The following is a 23169-nucleotide window of genomic DNA, read 5'->3' as shown; positions in this document are numbered from 1 at the left end:
AAGAAATGCGGAAAAATAAACAGAAATAAATGTAGAAAGATAAATTAAAATTTGCTTAATTGCATGCAAATATTTCCATATTTTCTCCATGTGTTTTCTGTTGAGTGCATGTATGTTTATTTTGATGCTAGAGGTGAGTGACAGAAAAAAAAATGTCAATGCCGCTAAAATAAAATGCAAAATAAGTTGAACAATATAGTAGCCATCCTAACATGATCAAGCTACTCACATAAATTAATTGTAATAAATCTTTTGATGTACAACCCTTTTTTTGTAAATTGTTCAGAATATTATTTATACACTGTATTTATATCTTATCATAATGATAATTCAGTTATACCATGTGTTCAGTATAATGTGTATATGCAATGTAATGTGCGCAAATGTGCAAGTTATTTGCTTTGTGAAGACACTTTTTATGGTGAGAGGGAATATAAATATTCCATAATTTCACTGTTTATACTAACTATTTTGACAAATTAACATAAAGAACATATTCATGTTGAGATCTGAAGTGAATGGGATTTATATGAAGACTGATAGGAAAACTGCCAACAGAAGAGGAACACAAAGTCAAGATAAAATGCGCTAGTCAGTTCAGATCCTGACAGTCCTGGAAGAGAATGGAGTTTTGACTCACACTTGACTCCACTGCGTTTCCAGCTTTGATCATTCATCGGGCAGGTCAGGTTTTATTTAGCATCGATAGAGGATTATTAAAACATGCCTTCTTTTCAGCTTGAAATGGATGAGAGGGGAGAGTTTTCACGCCCACGCACCTTGGAGCTGACGGAGCTGATGGAAAACCACGATGTCGTGAGGGTCGTTGAGGTTCTCTGCCAAAGTGTGGATGTCCTGACCCGTCAACCTGTTGGCCATCAACACGGCTGCTTTGTCTCTGTCCGTCCAGTAGATGCGATCCTGGAAAACAAGAGCATGAGCTCGCGTATGTCGCTCTTTTAAACTGTCATATATATATATATATATATATATATATATATATATATATATATATATATATATATATATATATATATATATATATATATTTTTATATATTTATATATTTATATATATATATATATATATATATATATATACGGCCGTTCGAGAAGTGATTTGTTCGAAATCTGAATGGATTTTTCCCATTACAATGAATGGAAAAAGAAAGAATGTGTTCCAAGCCTTAAAATAGTCTTTTGTAGGAGTGAATGTAGAGTGTCTGCTGCAGGTGCGCTGTTCCTCTATGTGTGTGGCCGCTGCATGTGGGAGGGGTTGCCGAGTGAGTGACGTCTCTCCAGAAGTGAAGAGGTGCCCGGTGCGTGTCCAGCTCTGAATGTGCGCTTCTGTGCAGTTTGGCTGTGACAAAGTCATAAACCAAGTCACGCTCTGTCCCAGACTCGCCTCATCCCTGTCCCAGCTCCAGCCCACAACAGGACATAAAAAAATGTAGCTAACAGGACACGTCTAAATACAGAGGCTGTGTTATACACAATAACAGAGCGCGTCGCGGGTCAGCTGATCGGTGCGCGCATGGCTTTTTTCGGGGGCGTTCGAGTTCTGGATGAAATCCGAAGCAAAAAAATCTGTTCGAAGTCCGGAATGAAAACCGAGGTACCACTGTGCATATATATATATATATATATATATATATATATATATATATATATATACTGAAAAAATATATTTAAAATTGTATAAAACTAAAAAATAAATATATGCAATACAATTTGTTTTCATTAATTAACCAAAAATAATTGAAGCCAGTTGACAGTGAGTCAAAGTTTCACGCACATAATTAACAGAGGACCAGGCAGAGAAAGTAAATCCAAATTCAGCTAAATGTCACAGCTTATTGTTAATTGGTTTGCTTTTCATGGTGGCAGTCAGCCAAAGACATTAGCTGGATTGTTACTGACCACATTAGGCACCTCAGAATAGAGTCTCAGTCGCCGCACAGTACAACACACAAACGCTTCCCTCAAGCTGATGTGGTCCCAGCCAGCAACCCTGTAGGTCACCTTGTCACATCAGGTCTCAGAGATGAGCAGACCCAGATCGATTCTGTGCTACACTCAGGGACATTCATCATCATTTAAGGACGCTGTATCACGGTGGCCTGGAAACGGATCAGGGTTGAAAGCATCTTCTACATAAACCGCTGAACAAAAACAGAAACGTCCATAATAGGATGCGACATGCGCTGGACATGGAAGTTTTCATTCGGAGAGCTGTCAAAACAAACTCCATTCACTCTCTCAGATGCTAAAATGTGATTCACTGCTGTCAGTTTTTGTCACAACAGGTCGGCAGTGTTATTAAAAACGCTCTTCCAGTGCTGTGGGTCTCAGCCAGGCCCATCACTATTGTTGATACATTCAGTGAGCACCAACCTCGAACACAGCCAGAGCGTACGGGTGCCCCAGCGTCTCCACCGACGCCATGTGCGTCCTCCGGTGGGCGCCGTTGAGGTTCACGCTGCCGATGAGGTGCAGCTTTGAATCCACCCAGTACAGCCGGCGGTTGGCAACATCTGTGAGGAAAACCACCGGCACACGTGCCCAGATTAGCATGAGCAACAATTGATCAGCTCCAGGGTGAGAACTGCTTCACCTTTAGCAGAAAATCCCAGCATGATATTGATCACTTTCAAATGTCAGGCCTCACCATCAGATGCTAATCCATAAGCTTTCAACATTTTTAATGCAATTTTAACCCGAATACGTGGCTGCACAGATGCTGGGGAATGAAAACCGACACAGTGTGTTGGTCACAGAACAAACCGAGGGTGATGCCGTTGGGCCACTCAATGTTATCAGCCACCAGCACCTGCCGGTCCACTCCATTCATCCCAGCCTTCTCTATCTTGGCCCGTGTTCCCCAGTCCGACCAGTACATGAACCTGAAATGATATTCAAACAGAAACTCACATCCTCAACATCAAACAAGCGCAAGCACATACACACACCACAATTTGACTGTGATGTGGAAAGTTGCGTTCTGAATTATACATTTTTGTCATGAACTATTTTGATTTAAAATTTAAGATATAAAGAAAAGAATATACTTTATTTATTTTGATTATTAATACTAAATTAGATTACATTACACAAGATGTATTGCCCTCACTTAATATTTAAAATTAAATTAAATTAAATTAAATTGTGCTTAATAAAGCAGGTGACAGAATGACCTATAAACAAAATTAATATGAGGATTTATTCAACAAAAAAAAACAAAAAACATAAAAATAATAATAAAATGTTAAATTATAATTTACAAAATGTGAAAAAGTGACTGTATAAACAAATAAAAAAAACTTAAAATAAGAGAAAAAATTCAAAAGTATATAAGTTTGCAAATAGTGCAAATACATTTCATAAAAAGATACATGTACGTCCCCCTGATCATGGTAATGTTTGAATTCCAATATAACACTGACTCATGCTATTAAATGTCAAATAAGATTAAAACATCCTGATCTGATTCATTTGACACAAACTTCAGTTTATTCTATGAAAACTAGCGAATTGCATGGGTTACTGCGATCGACAGTGAGCGAACAGTCGCACGATGAGCCAAAGCTGGAGACACTGATGTTCTACGACCAGAAACGTGCACGTTATTCTGCAAACACAACCCATCACTCTGCGTCAGTCTCCTCCCAAACCTGCCCCACCGTTCCGTCACTGAGGAAGAAGCGCTCACACCGTCTGCCCTGAGTCGGGAGCATGTTTACTGTGGCGTTGACTATTCAGTGTGTTTTATCTGCTCGGCATCAGCCGAGGCTGCGCAGGCACACGCTGGCACAGATTCATAAAGCCGTCCCGATTACGGAACAATCATCTAGGACAGCCTTCTAAAAACTATTGAGTCAGGACGGTAAATGGGTCAAAGGCATCTTACTCTACATCCCCAAAATACTGCCACGGGAGTTTTGTTTATTATTAGACCATATCCCAGGAGGGGATTGTTCATTTTCCAGATCTCCTTTGCGTTCTGTAACCGAGGTCAAATATGATTCACTGTTAATATTCACAGAGCCGAGCAGACGGCCTCGCATTCGGTTTCACTGGCGCCGGTCCGATAACGCCCGGAGTGAAATAGACAAAACAATGAGGCGGTTTATGGGTTTTTTTTTTAAAGTATTATTGGCATGACAAGAGTGTTTGTTCTGTATGTGTATACATGGCCAGGGTTTCCACTACTCTGAATGTATTTGATATTCTTATAAAATTGAAATTCTACAAATATTTTCAAGACATTAAAGACATTGAAATATGTGGCTTCTTGTGGCAAATGTTCTTATACCATTGAACTGCGATTAATCTCTCTCTCTCTCTCTCTCTATATATATATATATATATATATATATATATATACACACATACATATATATATATATATATATATATATATATATATATATATATATATATATATATTTTTTTTTTTTTTTTTTTTTAATATATACAAAAAAAAGTCCCAACCCTGATGGTTTTCTTAATCCTGAGTATTTATTTCCTCTTCCATTTTAGCATTCATTTCAGCCCCCATTTCAATTTTTGTTTCCCGCTTTTGCTGTCCAGGCAAGATTTCACTGCAATATTGGGCCATTATTTCCCCCATTTGTGGGAATGTCGCCTGCTCCTCTGCACATTCAAAATCACACTTGGGAGATAATGAGCATCCACTCTGTTAGGAGGCACAGACAGAAACTAGGAAATGTAATGATGTCAACACAGTTCGGGTGAGAACGGTAATGGAGTACAAGTCAAGAAACGCGTCACGTTCATCGGTATTGTTCACCTCAGAATCCAGCGCATTGCTGAGCGCTGAGAAAGGAGGAGTGAGGAAGGGGGGACCAAACTGTAAGTCACCAATGTTGTCATGTGTCCGGTTTGGACATTTATCCACCTTGTTAAAATGACAGTCAATGACATGTCCACCTAAGGGGTGCTTACCGCCAAACGCTCAGTCGCGAGTACACCATCAAAATATTCTGTGTGAGACAGGATTCACGAGAAAGATGGAAATGAAATGTAAGGGCTATATATGTGGGGCATTGGGGAGCAGAGCCATTGCCTGCAAAGGTGGGAAGAGACTTTGCAGGCAAAAATTGTGCCATTAAAACTGGACCCAATGACGACCAGGTGAAGACTGAGCCACACTGTTGTGTTTGTTTCGTCCACTAAACTACTGCCACATGCTGGCTCACCCATGATGTGGGTCCAGTGCGATGGCTCTGGGTTCGCTCAGGTCGCTACTGATGAGGACCCGCCGCTTGGTTCCGTCCACGGAGGCCACAGAAATGGACTTGTCACCGGAGTCGGTCCAGTACAGGTTGTGCTGCAGCCAGTCCAGAGCCAGGCCTGCAGGGGATTTCAAGGACGAGTCCACCAGCAGGACCTGCTGCGCCGGGTCACTGGCCTCATGAATGAAGGCACTGCAGAGGAACGGAGAGGAGAGGAAGGACACCACATTCTAAATAAACATGAGTGAAAAATGCAGAAAGACTCAATCTGAATGACTTCAAACTAACATGACCTTGAGCCCAGAATAATGTCCTTCCTGTTTAAACCAAACAACATACTAGTTTCTTTAGAAAAAACCAGAAGATGCAAAACTAACTTGAGGCAAAATCACATTCATAAATGATAAAGTTTAATTTTGATGAGTTTAAATAGCAAAACAGCTAAAAACTAAATGAAGACCTTCTTGGATTCACTTTGCTGCTGTAATATTTAATCTCCTCCTTTAGTTTTCAAGACAAAACTGAGCTAACAATTAGCTTCAGAGCTGAGGTGATAAGAACAGACACGCTATCTTCACGTGTAATTACATCATTATTCTCGTCGGTATCAGACCATTAAAAAAAAAAGGAACAAAATGAACTTCTTTTGATGATTTTACATATCGTGAAAAACCACCTTCCGCTTTTACGCCCTAATCTAAAAGCAATGACCATGAAGTCATGAATGAACATCATTCAGGCGAGTGCCGACTCAGCAACAATGCTCCATCAGCAGTGAAACTGAAAAAGCTGCTTCGCTGGTGAAAATGCAAAGCGGAAACACCGTATAAATGCACCATAGCACGTCGACGTGTAAACAGTTTCTCGGCGTTTAGAGCCACTAACTGCAGGCAGGTGAACGGCTCGGGACGACGCTGCGCAGGTTCATCGCGGGGTGAGAGTCCTTCTTTGGAAAAAGCACTTATCAGAGGAGACAAGGTCTCACTCAGGACCTGCCCTGCCTGCTAATGACTGGACCCCGGGCGAGGTGGGAGGTGAGGGTCTCGCAGCGTGAATTCCAATCTCACAGTCCCTCAGGATCGTGGAGTGTAACTCTGATTTTACACGGAGAACACAGCTTTCCAATTAGAGTGCACTCTTGGGGAAAGTTGCTGGATGACAAAGGACATGAGCAGAGTTGCTCAACACGCAACTTTCCTGAATCATTCAAACCAGGTCAAACGCTATTTTAGGGTCAATCTCTGCTGGCTAAAGATGGATTCCCTCTGGCAAGGCCGACAATGTCCATTTCTCCAGCCTGACATCTTCCATGTCACATACACCAACACTGCATTTAAGCATTCCTCAGCATTATACTTTGTACGTAAAACAGTCAAAACAAGTGAGTGTGAAAATGCCTGTTTAAATATGCTGTAAATATTTGGAGGAACACCAGGTGGTCAGTGAACGCCTCATCAGGTATTTGGGTCAACAGTATTTGATAACAGGTGAGATTGGCCATGTGATGTTTATTTCAATTCAATTCTACTTAAGAAAAAATAAAGGCCAGTAATTCTAGCTGATTTAAGCACACAACAAAACACTTCAGCAGCTGGTGACTAGTTGAAGGACTCGGTACGACTTAAGTAAAATATTAAACATCTAATCATTTTTTAACTGTAAGGTTTTAAATCTGGAAAATCCAAATCTAAATGGATTTTATTTCAGTGGCAATTACATATGGAAGCCCATTTCTGCCAGGTAAAAAAGAAACTTGGAGAAAACAAAATCAACATCAAAATTAAAAAAAAAATCACCAAGCCAAAATAAAAAAAAATAGATTTTTTTTGCTTGGTGATATATATATATATATATATATATATATATATATATACATATATATATATATATATATATATATATATATATTTTTTTTTTTTTTTTACCTGGTGGAAATGGGCTTCCATAATTACAAGAAAAAAGCACATGAATTATACAAAAGGTGTGTCTGGCAGAAGAGTTTCAGATCACAGAATGTCTTCATCAGCTTGCTGAATATTCCCTGTTGGACAGCTTGGATGAAGCAACTTTAGTCAACACTAACATCCCAGCTGACATCAATAAACTCAATTAAATACCAGAACTTAATAGCTTAATAGCGTGACTCGCTCCTGTTGTTAGCACCTGTATATCCTGCGGTGAAACCGATCACACCAGAAGATGCGGTTGTTGGCCACGTCCAGGTCCAGAGCCACCACGTTCTTCTGGGTGGACACCACCTGGCTGTAGTCCCTCTTCATCAGGTCAAACCTCCGGATCTCATGTCGGTTAGTGAACAGCAAGTAAGGGCTTTTCCCTGCACGACATGACAAAAATGTTTACTCCCTGGACCAGCTTTATGTCTCTGTTATGCTGTAAATGATACAATAATTTCACATTTGCAGGTCACATGGGCAGCAATCCAAGCCAAGGGGCCTGGACTACACCCTCCAGTTCCCGCCTGATGACCACGCTTCCCCTTTTATCTCTACATGTGAGGCCAGACAGCCACAACAAAGTCTGGTTTCAAATTTGTCTCAATGATCAGTGACAGCAATTTAGGTCTTTAGGTGGATTACGATATTTGCCGTCTAGACTAGGACAAGACATGGCACCAAGTGAATCAGTTCAGAAACTTGGCCCTAACCTGTAGAGGGCACTCCACCCCCTTCGAATGAGAACCACGGTCTTGGATTATGATGAAAACTATAGTCACTTGACTGAAAACTAGAGTTTAAACTCATCAGTTAATAGCATGAAACAGACCAAACGCGGTCCTTTCTTTGTATTCATGCAGCCTTCATGGAGTCAAAGGGGAAGTACTTTATTTATTTATTTATTTTTTACAAAGTCCTATCTTTCTTGTCCCCTAAAACATATAGAAAAAAATATATAATGCACTTGAAATAAACATTGACAATCTTGAAATAAATTGTGCATTTAAAGGAAAAAAAAAATATATATATTATATATATATATATATAAAAACAGTGATGTAGATTGTCACATGCACTACCGGCATGCTAGTGGAAATAGCAGCATTTGTCCGCTCTGTTCAACAGCAGCCACTAGCAGGAGGCGCGTAGAGACTGAAAGTGTCCTTGTTTTAATCAGGGTACATCATGGCTATTTTTAGATCAGAGGTCACACGTGGGACTGACCTTCATTTCCATAAAAAAGAGACATTGTTGCTAACTTGTGAACCTGGCTGCTGCTACAGTGACTAAGAGCTGCAGGGCGGATTATCACCTTCGCCCACCTTCTTCCATCTAAATCGAGAGGCTGTGACGCTGCGTGATAATCGCGCGACAGGCAGCTGGAGTTTCCTCATGAACTGAGGCCGGCTTCTATTTTATTTTTTCTGGACATCTCATCTACACTTTAGTTCAGCTTGTCTGAACGTGAGCTTCTGCGGTGAAAACTGTTGCAACGTCTCCACAGTGTGGAAGCGGTTTAATGGGCCGTCGCAGCCGAGCTCATGCGGCCACTGTGCTTATGACACCCAGACACTCTTTCCTCCGAGCAGCTGTGAGCCTCCTGCTATAGCTATTACTGATAAGTACAAGGTAATTACACAGAAAAATCTATACTACTCTTTAGTCATAAAGAGAAAAATAACATGCGAGAATTCTCACAAATGATTGAGGAAAGATGGTAATGAGTTCACCAAGCTGCCACAGCACTGTTCCCTCAGTAGACGCCCACCAGTCGGGCATTTTTACATTAACCTCCTGCACCCTGAATAATTTGATAGGAATTTAAAATCCAAACTATATTTTGACATTTTAAGATCTTAAAATTGAGCCACATTTATTGGCTCGACCAGTATAACAGAGTTGTGACACCAGAGCACAGCCAATAATCAGTTTAATAATAAATAAATAATAAAGAAGAAATCACGTTTTTCTCTGTAAATATGGATTATTATTAAGATAAACATTTTAATTTTCAGTTGGACAGAAATAGCAGACATTGACAAATCACGTTTAGACCTGCTGAACCGTCTGCAGCAGGCCTTTTTTGCCATGTCCGTCTGTTTTTATTTTGATGGATAAACAAATTTGTCCGTACTTTAGGTAAGTGATTCTTAACCATAGGGTCGGGGCCCATGGTTGGATCGCAAGCGCCTCCTAGAGGCCCGCTAAAAGTTTTTTAGCTTTTCATCTTTGGGCCGTGAGACGCTCAGTTTTAATCCATTAGCCACATATGGTGGCAGTAGAGAGTCACTGAATTGACTTGACAAGTAAAAGTCTGAGATAGCTAGCAACTATGGAGGCGTTCTTGAAAGTGATAGCGCACCCAACAGTGAAGCAGTTCAGAAAATGAATTAGAATATTTTAAGGCGATACTTTCATCTATACATTACTTATATCTTCTTTATAGTTTAAATAAAATATATTATTTTTATTTTATGATATTTAGACATGGTTTTATTAAATTTATTTTATTCAAAATTGTATTCATTTGTTTTTCAATTACAAAATACAGCAATACATCATGAAGTGATACAAGAAATACAAGTAATAAATAAAAAAGTATTATTATCATTATTTATTGATTACTAATTAAAAAGAATAATTAAACTAAATAAAAAAATACTGCACAGTTTGCTTTTATGTCTTTAACATAGTTGACTTAATGTCAAGTGTTTTTCAAAATAAAAGTGTCTAACTAGTGTGTAATATATGGGTTAAATATACTTAAAGTGAAATCCTCAACTGACAAAAGACATCTGAATCCATGGATTACTCTAGTCTCTAGTTACATAGGGCATCAAAATCGGATACATCTTCATCTGTAGTTATCAAGTTATAATCATAGTAATAACTACGTAATAGTAGCCCTTTTTGAAACTTACTATATCTTTTCAGTTTTTCTGTTCTTATCCAAGATAGTTTGACGGGAAAAAAAACCCAGACAAAAACCTGGAATTCAGGGTCTCACACAGACTTGGCAACACAGTCTTTGGACGTACCTTCGGCCTTGCAGGTCTTTGTGACGGGATCCATCTCATAACCTTCGTAACATTCACACTTAAAATCCCCTTTGTAGTTGATGCAGATCTGACTGCACGCGTCTGGGTTTTCACACTCATCGATATCTGCGGGGTCGAGAAGAAAATCAATCAACCACAAGATGGAAAAAAAAAAACTGCCACCATTAAGTACAGTGGTTTCTTTAAAAAAAAAAAAAAAGGCCTGCGGCAATGAAATAATGAGAAAGGAATGAAGATGTGAGAGTTTAAAAACAAAAGCTGAACGGCATCCTCGCAGCTGAGGTGAGATGAGGGAACATGAGAGCTAAAAGGATGAGGGAGGTGTGAATAAATGATGTGAAAACGACAGAGAGAGGGAGGAGGGAGCAGTGTGACTTTGCTGGATTCCCCGTGGGAGTGACAGACTGGGCAAAGACAGACAGCTACAGAGCTGAGTCTGCTGCTACAGGCAACACACTTGGCTGACTCACACACTCAGTAAATCTGACTTCACTCACCACCACAAGTCTTTTTGTCTAATAGCTGATAGCCAGTGGGACATTGGCATTCAAAGCCGATTGGACGATCCATGCAGATGTGGGAGCAGCCGCCGTTGTTGATCATGCACTCGTTCAATCCTGGAAAGACCAACAGGGTCATCAGTTCATCTTTGAATACAATGGAGAAGGAGGAACAAATATCAGAGGCTCAGCGAGTCATTTTATGGACACTGCGTTGCTTATTGAACTATTTTGACGGCTCCAAAAATGCAGATGGAATCAAAGAGATGGAGGATCTGGGACAAGCTCCTGGTGGATGTTTGCTGTGTACAAAAGGATTCGTACGCTGAAAAGGGATTCTGAGATTTCTCCCCGGGAACGAAGACGAGCGTTTCTGAAATAATCAGACTGCAGGGATTAACACCCGAGATGTGAGGCACCTTCCAGATGATGGTATCAAATTCAAGCAGCCGCTTTGATGATGATCGTCGTCTGGAATTAGAAACGAAGAACCCTCTTCTGTCAAGCTGCTTTTAAAATAGCTGTTCAACCTGTAACCTGTAAAACCTTAAGAACAAGACAGGAAGTAGCAAGTTGGCGAGTTGTTTGTATCGGAGAATTCCAAAAACATAAAACATGTGGGAAATTGGATACTGCATATTAGCACGCGATTACGGTTAGAGTCAAACCTTAAACAAAGATTAAAAAAAAACACAAAGTTTCCTGAAATGTCCTATTGCCGCGAACATTGGTGGAAGCATTTTTCTGTCGTAAAAAATAATGGCATCGCAAGGCTCTTTCCTGAGAACCCAGCGCCACAATTAATAAACAGTTGCAGCAGAGCACCAGATGGGGATTAGCGCTTGGGAAAGTTTTTATTTCTTCCCTTATTGGATTTTATTTATCATCTGATATCCTTCCATCCAAATCAGATTTTTTTTTTACTAACTAAACAATCTTGTCTGCAGCTGGCTGCATATTTTATGTTGACTTAACAGCGTAGCGTAATTCTCTGGTTCGTCTTTATCTCCTTTTAACTCTATTTTGACTATTGCGGTTTAGATTATATTACTTTACATGGCCTTTATTTTGTCTTTTTAAATGAATGAAATACAGACAAACCAAGTAATAAAGAAAGACCAAACAGGATAGTGTGTCATTCTTGAGTTGCCGTTGTGTTGATGGCCGATTGTTATCATTGGATGCTAACCAAAACAATGCCAATGCTAGCTTTTTAAAAAAGTGGTTTAAAGTTTGACAAGATCTACTACATTCCATTATTCTCTTAAATCACATCTTAAAAAAAACACAAATGAATATACAAAACTGAAATAAACTCTTGTTGCAGTGCATTATGGAACAGGTAGTAGACCACTTTTCCCAGCGGGATATATTAATAATATAATAAAGTAAGATAATATAAGATTTTTAGCCCCTACACCATGTTTCACCTCGTGTAGGGTATGTTTTCTGTTTGCTTTTCTAGTGTAAGCCGTAATGACAGCGTAACCTCGTGAAGCTGTCCTCCCTAACATGTCGCTAGCTATGTTAATGTACCATGACGCAGCCCATATTCTCCCGCAGCAAAAGGGCACCATGTCTATGGTTATAATTTTAATCTTTGTCGGAAACCACTTATTAAAAAAGAGGCGTTAAATTTGCACTCTGGCGTGGGAACACAAGTTAATCGTAGGATGCTTCCTGCAGGTTAAAAACAAGGATGAATAAAAAGTGAAGATGTTTTTCATTGAAACGCATGCAAGCAGCAGGCAGGAAAATACATCTTCTCAAGAAAAGAGATCAATTTCATATTACACAGCATTTACAAGGGAAAACAAATTGTTATTTTATCCCGCTAAAAAGATTAAACCTTCAACACTGTTAAGAAGACGTGTGAATCATTTATAAGTCTGTTTGGGATCAACTATCTCTCCATAAATCACAGCCAGACAAGTAAACCAATCTTTTTCTTGGGCTTTATCTCTCCCCTTCTCCCTGCAGAGTGCGCAATGACAATCCTAATGAGAGAAAATGGATGAGTCTTTGATAAAGTTTGCAAATGTTTATGACCACAGGCGCTTGCAGCGGTCAGCACCAGTCGAAGGGGCAAAAAAGGTTCCCTGGAATCAGCATGGAGAAGCCTCTTCAATTCACATGACAACAATTCATTCCCCCAGGTCACAAGGTGATAAGTTGGTCCACAAGAGAAGAAATGCTTTATTTACCGTGACCGAAGTGAGGCAGAGAAAAGTGGTCGAAGGCAGAGCTGATCAAGTAGAAATCTCTAGCTTCTGCCAACATTACGTGGACGGATGACAACAAGCTGCCAGTCATGGAGGCAGACACCACTTGAGCGTCGCCAGACCTCTCTCCAGCAGCCACTGCTGACAGCTGCACAGATCTTTTCCCAAACATTACAAGAGGCTCTAATGACCATCCGTGAAGCAGGAAGGCAAGCATGCTTTGACTTCTGGATGATAAATATAAGCAGCAACAGGCTTTTATTCCGACTAACATTTTAATCTCCATCAAAAGGCTCGGAGAGTTCGAGGTAATTGATGGGAGGAAGCTGCATTTAGTTCTGGCAGATGTGATTATGCTCCCATGGAAAGACCATCTACAATATGAGTGTTGGTTTTCAGTGTTCAGTGAGTCAATAAATAGACTCACAAATCATCAATTGTGCATTTGAGCCATTGCTACTTTGCGCGGCATTAGACCAAAGGATGGAGCTGTTGACTTCAGCAGTAAATAGACATTTACAATGGGCTTGTTTTCAGAGGAAGATGTACTTTCTTCAGACTGAGGTCCTCACCAGTGGTTCAGCAGTTCCCCTTGAAGCGCTTCTCTTGAAAGTAGCATGATTCTGCACGAGTGGTAGAGCAATGCTCATCCATATTTCTTACTATTATTGGGTTAAACAGTTTTGGAATCAACAAACAGGAAATATGAATTAAATATTAGCGTACCTACCTATTAATTGAAATTTTCATTCAATTTTATTTTCATTTCAGTTTTAGGGGGTTTCTTAACCAATCCTCAACATTCACTATCATATCTTGGAACAAAAGACCCCATCATAAATTCACGAATCTTTGTTTACACATTTATTTATTATTTAAAAATCATTTAGCTTGAAGCCAACTATGAAACGAGGAGACACAGGCGATTGTAAATAAAGGATTGAAACGAACTGTCATGCTAAGTGTTAACTTGGTGATGCAGATCGAGTCTTGTGGATTGTGGTTTGAACAAATAATTTATAGGAACGCTACGATCGATCGGTCACTGATCATGATCGGCTGATACCATCGTGATCGGTGAATGCAGCGGCATGTCTGCTGTGATGGTTCTTTCTGTCATTTAAAGTTTGCATCCTGCGGCACAAAACAAAATTAAACACGCCATTTAAAGCCCCAGCACTTGACGGAGCACAGAGAGTTTTCCAGGCTCATGAAAGTGAGACCGCTGGTTCCTCAGCAGCAGGCTGTTAGCACAGCTACCGCTTAGCAACAACCACCAGTCCAAGCATGACATTTGGAACGCTATGCAACTTGCCCAAGCAATAACTTAATTTCATGGAGCTAGATGACCAGCCTTTCTCAGGTGTCGCTCACGCAGAGAAGGACACAACTGAATCCGTCACCATTTTGGAGTCAAGTGCAGCGTTTGTTAGCCACCTGCATCTGAAGTTTTTGAAAATGTCCGGAGTAGAAACTTTCGTAAATGCAGTGCTGTCCGTCTCGGAGTCCCGCTACAATCGGCCAGTATGTAAATATTTCACGGACATAGCGAAGTCTCAAGATATTCACCGAACTGCAACGTCTCACATCTAATAAATTGACAGAATAGCTGCTGCATTCTGCAAAGTTTTTCTATTTTTCTACTCCTTGAGGTATATAAAAAATGTATCTGAATTAAATTGATTTAATGGTGATTTTTTTCACATCATGCACTAAGGAGGTCTCATCATTTTGATTAAAATTCATTGTCAATCTATGTGATCGGTATCAGTGATCGACACTCTGTCTGATCGGTATCGGCTATCGGCAGCAAAAATCTGGAGCATCCCTAATAATTTAAGTAAAAAAAATATTCTAGTTGGAAAACATAAAGTTGAATTTCCCCACTGAGGAAGAAATAAAGAACAGTACTAAAGGTCATATACTTTTCAAAGCACTAGCACATTTTTTTGGCTATAATTTTGGTTATTTAATACTGAACAGTCAAACGCTTTAAAAGGGTTGTGCGCTGAACCATGTCCAAGCTACATGGGGTGAGAGGTGGGGACGCTCACACACGCACAAAAACACACACTCTATTTTAGTGTTTAGTTTCTGGACTACGGGAGGAAATCAGAATGTATAAAGCAAACCCAGGCAAGGACGAGGGGACCCCACAGTCTCTAAACAGAAAGGATCCAGGTTCAGCTCAAACCCAGAGCTGACTCTAGGCAGCAGCAGCCTATTTGTCAAAAACCTCTCAGCCTCTGCTGACAACACAAAACCCAGCCGTTGACACAGAAACGTTTCTCACCGCACTCCTTCTTGGGCTCGTCCGACCGGTCCTTGCAGTCTTTGATGGAGTCGCACACTTTGGAACTGTCGATGCACTCTCCGTTCTTGCACAGGAACTTCAGCGGACCTTCACATTTGGTGGCTTGAACGTGAGCAAGAAGAGTACAGTGTTACTGCGGATACATTCCAAAGCCCCTAGTCATAAACCCAGACATTAATAAGGTCCAGGATCTGCACTAAAAGTAATTTTACATCACGGCGCTAAATAATGAATCGCTTATGACTCAGAGCGGACTGCAGGGATCGAACGTGTGAAACACAAGTACTGTAAAAACCTTTTAACACATTAACAGACGCTAAAGATATCAATGAATCTCTCTTTTTCTGTTATCGATTAGAAAAACTGATATCCCAGGTTAGTACTGGTGGCTTCCAAAATGACTTCTTTTCAAGTTACCGTTGACGCAGCCGGACTCATCGCTGTGATCCAGGCAGTCATGGACCTTGTTACACTGCTTGGTGCCGTGGATGCAGGAACCATCGCCACACTGGAACTCGTCCGGCCGACACGTCAACAGCGCTGTGAGGGAGAGAATTACAGGTGAGGCCGCTACAATCCTACTCCCTCGATCCACCTCTTATGTACAATCTTGTCTCCAAAGCAGACCAGAGGCTCTGGGAAACTTTCAAAGTGATTTATAGACACACGTATCAACAACTCCTGTAATCCTCTGAGTCCTCTCCGTCTGGAGCTGCCGCCGGATCACGGACAGTTAACCAGAGGCTGCATGATAAATGATTTCCAATATAAGGCTGCAAAGATGGATCCCACCAAATTTCATTAAATCCTCAAGCGTGGACAAGCATTTCATCAACAGCCCAGTGCGCTCATTTAATTCCACTCTAAAACCCCCATAAAAATGGTCAAAGGGGGGGTGATTTAGAGTTATCACCAGAAGGGCAGGGCACTGGGAGCTTAGTGGGAATCCGCTGGTATCTAAAAATGTATTTTGAAATATCTGATTGGTTATGTTGGGTGTTTAATGTCATAGCTAGCAAGCAAGCAGTTTATTTCTCCCTTGGAGCCTTAGATTTATGGCTCCTTCTTACAGACTCAGAAGTGAGTGGAGACAATGGTGAAACCATTATTTGATAAGATGTCACAGTAGCGGATGTAAAACTTTTCCATTAGAACCCAAAATAAACATCAATCTTGTCTAAATGGCACTTAAACGGTACAATTTCGGAGGAGGGTTGGAGGCACAAGGTGAGTCACTTTTCTTTGAGAAATATATTCCTAGATCATTTTTACTTAAAAACAAGTCGGAGCTAGATAAAAATCAATATACCGAGATACATTTAGACTTTGGACTAGACTTAGTGTGATACATTTTTTTTAAACCCAATATTATGGTCCTACTTGGATTTTATCTACACAATTGCAGTGAGCTGACTCAGACAGCAGGTGGCAGTAGCATCACTGGGTTTCTATAACACGTGAAGAAGATATAGTTCATGTGGATTTACCTTAAAAACAAAGGTAAATCCATTTTATTTTTACCATAGTCACAAAAAAATGATTTGTTACAATGATATGGATGCATGTTGGTTTTTATTAAAGTGTCCGGTTTAAACTTGTTTTAACCAGAGCTAGTCACATGACCGGATGTAGATGTAAAATGAAAATAAATACATTAATAAAACGTCTATAAAGTTTCTTTATAAATCAGAAAATGTAACTGAAATAAGTTTGTTTCTTCAGGAGTACAGAGGGCTAATAAACAGAAAAAGTTGAGTAGTTGAGTTGACTTCACTGGAATCAGAAAAACAATAGAACGTAATGAAGCTGGAGCAAAGCAGTAGATTAGCTTGCCCTGAACGTCTGATTTTATAAGGCCTTATAATGGAGTCACAGCAACATGATGCGAAATCTTCACCTTTAATTCAAGGAGAGACATTAAACTGTTTTTCTGAAAAGTGAACAGGTTATGTGGTGACCTACGTTGCTTACTGTGGCCATGATCTGTGAAATATAAAACACGATTCATAGCTCTGGATACTGAAGACTGAAGTACAAAACAAACCATATGAAAAATTATTTACATCATTACATACATTATTTATTTGATAATAGACATTACAATTAATGAAAATAGGAACAGTTATAATGATATTACTTTCTGCTTAAATAGGAAAGGAAGCCAGTTTAAAATGTTATATATATTTATATATAATAGATAGATAGATAGATAGATAGATAGATAGATAGATGGACAGACAGACAGACGGACAGACAGACAGACAGACAGACGGACGGACGGACGGACGGACGGACAGACAGACAGACAGACAGACAGACAGACAGACAGACAGACAGACAGATAGATAGATAGATAGATAGATAGATAGATAGATGATAGATGGATGGATGGACAGACAGACAGACAGACAGACAGACAGACAGACAGACAGACAGACAGACAGATAGATAGATAGATAGATAGATAGATAGATACAAGTAAAAAACAATAGTACAAATAAGATAAGAAAAAACAACAACAGTCCAGCATGTGAATGTGTGTGTGTGTTGCGAACTAAAGTGCATGTGTGTCTATGGTGTGAGTGTGTAGTGAGTCCAGAGTGTATTTGTCCATTTTATCGTCAAATACACTTTGTCCATTCGGCTCTTCATCATCTTTCGGGGAATCGTATCCCCGAAAGATGATGAAGAGCCAAATGGCGTGAGGGAGGAACGATCTCTTCAGTCTGTCTGTGGAGCAGGACAATGACTGCAGTCTGTCACTGAAACTGCTCCTCTGTCTGGAGATGGTGTTGTGCAGAGATGACTAGGGTTGTCAATGATGGACAGAAGCCTGTTCAATGTCCGTCGCTCTGCCACTGACGTTAGGCTGTCCAGCTCTGTGCCAACAACAGAGCCTGCCTTCCTCACCAGTTTGTCCAGGTGGAGGGAAGTTTAATAAGAATATATACTGTTTCAGTTGTTGGTTGTCATGGAGACCATATTAATATGTTTGATACATAGCGCCTACACAACCAACAGTGTCTCATTACATGACAGACATAATGTTGTCTCTCTTTAAAACACGACCTTCCCTGTGCTCTTGATGAATAAAGCATGTTAAAAACGGAAACACACCCGGCACTGTGGTGGTGAAATTGATAAGGATTGTGGGAGATCTTGGTCTTGATGTTCACATTAAATGTGTGAATTTTACGAGAAGCCAAGTTCAACCATTCCATTAAACGATGTGGGTCCTGGTCGGAGAAGAGTGTGATGAGCAAACATGAAGCAGAAACCAGGAGCAACTCACGGCAGTCAGCTTCGTCAGACTTGTCCTTGCAGTCCGGGTCTCCATCACACTTCCAGCTCAGCCTCACGCACTCTCCGTTGGCGCATCTGAACTCCTCTGCAGTGCAGTTGGCCCTGCGGTTTCCCAAACTCAAGATCCCATCGCCGCCGCAGCGCTCGGGCCCCTCGTCTGAACCGTCTTGGCAGTCGGGGTCACCGTCGCAGCTCCACATGAGCGGCACGCACTCCGAGGTGTTGCAGCGGAACTGGTTGGGCCCGCAGGTTAGCGGGGCCGCGCACTTGAGCTCATCGCTGCCGTCTCCACAATCGTCGTCTCCGTCGCACACGTGGACGTCGGCCAAGCACTTTCGGTTGGCGCACATGAACTCGCCTCTGGGGCAGGCCTTGGCGTCTGGGGGGGGGAGAAACAAGCTCTGTCAGAGCAGTAAATGAGGGCAGGGAGAAACCAGCGAGGTTTACTTTTGATGCATCTCAGGCAAGAGAAGACTCTGAGGTTTAATTAACTCTTAGTGAAGGAAGTTTGAGGTTCCACTGGTAATTATACTAACAGCAAACACTGGACCTGCAGTGAGGACATGACATCAGCATGAATTCACCTTTCAATAACAATCCCTTCTAGCAAATTCAAACAGCAGAGAACCAGGGCTTTGCACACATATAAGTGTCTTGATGACATACTTCTGCAGAAAAGGACCATCTAGATGCAGTCCAACCTCACCATCACTTCTCGGTCCAAGGACTTGTGAACGACAGGTGTTAAAAGGCAGAAAACAAGAGGTTCATATGTGCATCCATCAAGCATCTTAACACATGCAGCTGAAGAAATGTGTGCACTGAGTCGGACAAACAGGGAGCAGTGTTGGAGCGTGAACTGGTTAGTGAGTGAGAGTGAGTTACTATTATGATTGTTATTGTTATTTTCTTGTTATTATTATCATAGTCAGCAACATCATTGTAAGTATTATCATTACCACACATATGCAAGTGACTATTGTCTATTTTAGTAGCCAAGAGTTGAGCAAGAAAAGGGAAATCATTGCAAACATAACACTAGTGGACCACTGATGTACCGTACATGGATATGTACTATACTTAAATGCAGAAGAAAATAACAAAAAACTGTTCTAAAAATGAAGGGTAGGTAGGTTGGTAGTGCTTTGGGCGGACAAGCCTCGCTGGTGAAAGGCTGGGAAATAGATGCCTGATTCAACAGATCAGCAAGAGAAGCTGGAAAAGTGAAAATGTCTGACCTCGAAAGCAAGACTCACAACACAAAGTGCATTGCATTGTTCAATGAGACAGACAAACAGTGTTGGAAGGTGAACTGTTTATTGAGTGAGAAATTGAGTTACTATTATGATTGTTATTATTTTCTTTTATTATTATAAATTTATCATATTTATTATTCATTATTATCATTACTACACATATGTCGAACAGTTTAAATCCATCATCTTTGCTTGTTTACGTGACTTTAGAGTTCTTAACATGCAACAAAGTTGAAAAATGTTGAAGAACTGAATGGCTAAAAAAAAGAAAAACTACTCATCGCACATTACCGAACAGTTCCACCACCATAAATTCTATATAAACTCAGGCGAACTGCATTTAACTGTAGCAGCACATGCACTCTGATCTCCTTAAGCTCTCGTGTCACACTAAGTTTTACTTCGATCTGTCCACACCAGTATGGTGTAAGTGAATCCAACATCACTGTGTTTCAGTAACATAAAAGCAGAGAAGCCATTACGAGAGAAATGCATTATCCTTCTGGCAAAAAAACAAGATGCGTGTGCTCTTTAGAATCCTTTATAATGACGCCATATGTTCAAGTCTCATTCCTATGTAGCACACATTAGTGTTTCAGGTTCTTACATGATCACACAGACGCTGAAGTAAATTCTGCTGCACAAGTGATGGACGCAGGATGATAAAACTCTTCATTCATTTTTCACAAACTACATCCCATTCAAACGTGTCTTTAAACTTCAGTGACTCCACACTAAAAAAACCAATTAATAATGAAGTAGATTCACTCGTCATGTACATTATTCCGTGAGGGATTTAGACAATAAACGCACACGAGTGACCTAGTTCCACAAGACTTGGTGCAGTTCCAGAGCCACAATGTAGCACACAGTCAATTAAAATGCTTTAAAAACCAGCGTGAAAGCATCATATTTCCAGTAAGACAGGGCCCCCCCCACTCAACCGGGAGCAGTGCCGACATGACATCCTGAGCTGCCATAGTAACCTACATCGTCCTGTTTTGTCGACGATGGGAAGCGTTGCCAGCGGCAACAGGCAGTTGAAGGAAAGCAAACAGATGACTGACAGTTTGACTTACATCAGGGGATGCGGAAGCCGTTTCACTGACTGTGTCACAGCTGACCTTTACTGACAAGCGCAGCAGAGGAAACGTGAATTTTGGGAGACGACAACTGCGACAGAAACATAAATATATCACTGATGCTGCGTCAAATGCTGGAGCTGCGTCTAACTCTCACATGGCCACAAATTCACTTTGAGTTCACCTATTGCAGTGCGTTATGGGACTTTTTTAAAAGGGACAATTCATATCTAACCAATGTGATCAAGACCATGGGAGGGGAACGAGGGAATGAGACTGCAGACGAAGTCTGGAAGCATACAGGCATCTCCAGACTTTAAAGTCAACAAATCTCCTTGCAGCCAGTTCGCTTGGCAAGTAAACAAACATTAACCTCAGCACCTCTGGGAGTTTTTTCCGCCCAAAATGAATGGACATTTTATGTTGATCACTGAACACTCCCTCTGGTGAAGGATGGAAACGCATTATTTAAAAAGCAAAAAAGGCTCAATAAGAGAGAAGGTTCTGGGCTCACTCAGTCTGTGACATTTCGAAAAGTTCTGTGAATAACACATCAGACTGGGAAAAGCAATCAGGTTTACAAGCTCAAGCAAGTGGAGGAGTTTTCTTTTAAATTTGGTTTCTCTCTCCAGGATTTAAAACGCGCTTCTCCGCAGTTCCTTCTCCAAAAATAAATACATAAAATAAAAATAACCTTCAAATGAAAACCAAAACAGCATAAATATTTGGAAGGATCTTCTGAAAATATGGCCTTCTTTATTAAGGAATATAAAGTTGACATTGGCACTAAAAACCTTGTGTGTCCAACTCAAGGCCTGGTGGTCGAATTAGGCCGCTGAGTTATTTTGATGTGGTCTGTGTGAGCAGTTGGTGTAAGTTGAGTCGGAAACACCACCAAACCTTGCTCAAACCTTGTCGTTTAACAGGCTATCGAAGCAGAGACCAACAGTTGGACTGAAATCCCAAATACTGATAGAAGACGGAAGGAATTTCAAAGAAAAATACCTGAAAGTGGCTCTATGTTTGCACTTCAAGGAGCACTTGTGTTATGAGGTGGAGTCAGTGGTGAAGTACAGTGATGCTGTAAGCTTAAGTTAGCCACTTATAGATAGTTACCATTTAAAATTCCTACTTTGTGTTGCAGTTTTCTGCAACTTTTCGTCATAACCAATACACTAGCGGTGTCACCTCATTCTCGAGCACACAAAAGAACCGCATTTTTGTTTCCACCCTCTACAAGAAAGTCAATACACCTTCACCCGGAAAGCAAATTTGAAATCCCATTCTCATCTATCTTCTGTTCGGCAGGATCCGAAGCCTGAGTCACGTCGTGTTTGCCAATTAACTTCTTTCTCCTGCTCAACTTTGCTGAACTCTCGCCTCCTGTGGTTTGGATTTACACACCTTTCCTCATTAACACACAGACTTTCACATGGTAGGGTTAGTGGTGATGGCATGGCAGCGACACACACACATGCAACACATCAAACAGAACTGTACCCAGCCGGTACAGTCAAGTCGTACAAGCCTGCAAAGGCCACATGGCGTCAGCTGCAGGCAGAGTTCACTTATGTATTAATGCTCAAAGACAAAAGTCATCTACTATTCCCCCCACAAACGCTCCATAACATTTTAATTTCTACCTTCCCCTGAGTAGCACTCGCAATGACTCCTCACGCAAAAAGCCTGTCTGGGTGGGTGGATGCTCACACACTGCCCACATGTCGCCACAAAGAGAAGATTAAGACTGCAACATCAATACAGACTTTGGAATGAAAAAGGGATTAGCACGGCTAGACTGGTTCTCAATGGACAACGCAGTCAAAAGCCATCTAAACTCAGGAGGTATTAGAGCCAAGGTCGATGGAATCGCTAAACACATGAGAGTGCCGCCAGTCGAGAGGCTATTTGTTAGGCTTGATTTCGCGGTAATGTGGTGGGATCGGTGCGCTTTTGCAATGGATGCAAGGAGTCAAATGGGTGTGCTGCACTGACTTGGGATAAGTATGGAGTCACGACAGGGTCAGTAGAATTGGGGATTGAAAAAAAAAACAAACAAACATAATATTGAAAATATTCAAATTTTCAAGTCAAGCTTATTTTTGCTCATTTATTGTATTTTTCAAAGCCGACTAATACTGACCCTGATGGTAGGAACTCCCTGGGGTTTTTGTAGCTCTATGCTGGGTATCCTGGGGTGAACCCGTCATTGGTAGGCTGATTT

At 40.8% G+C, this 23169-nt stretch overlaps 1 protein-coding gene across 2 annotated transcripts in view; it reads right to left on the bottom strand.

Moving 5' to 3' along the window:
• Positions 1 to 23169, bottom strand: part of LOC128769493 (low-density lipoprotein receptor-related protein 8-like) — a 67167-nt gene that overhangs the window by 6494 nt on the left and 37504 nt on the right. For both annotated transcript variants that reach the window (XM_053883258.1, XM_053883259.1), the window contains exons 5-14: positions 18597 to 18986; positions 15722 to 15844; positions 15284 to 15406; positions 10766 to 10885; positions 10248 to 10373; positions 7418 to 7589; positions 5219 to 5446; positions 2784 to 2902; positions 2394 to 2533; positions 780 to 921 (exon numbers count right to left, since the gene is read on the bottom strand). In XM_053883258.1, the coding sequence (XP_053739233.1) occupies positions 780 to 921; positions 2394 to 2533; positions 2784 to 2902; positions 5219 to 5446; positions 7418 to 7589; positions 10248 to 10373; positions 10766 to 10885; positions 15284 to 15406; positions 15722 to 15844; positions 18597 to 18986 (1683 nt within the window). The remainder of the gene's footprint in view (positions 1 to 779; positions 922 to 2393; positions 2534 to 2783; positions 2903 to 5218; positions 5447 to 7417; positions 7590 to 10247; positions 10374 to 10765; positions 10886 to 15283; positions 15407 to 15721; positions 15845 to 18596; positions 18987 to 23169) is intronic.

This window comes from Synchiropus splendidus, chromosome 13, assembly GCF_027744825.2.
Source record: "Synchiropus splendidus isolate RoL2022-P1 chromosome 13, RoL_Sspl_1.0, whole genome shotgun sequence".
Classification (NCBI taxonomy): Eukaryota; Metazoa; Chordata; class Actinopteri; order Syngnathiformes; family Callionymidae; genus Synchiropus; species Synchiropus splendidus.
Note: the sequence above shows the minus strand (reverse complement) of the source record. Positions and strands in the feature narration are given on the sequence as shown.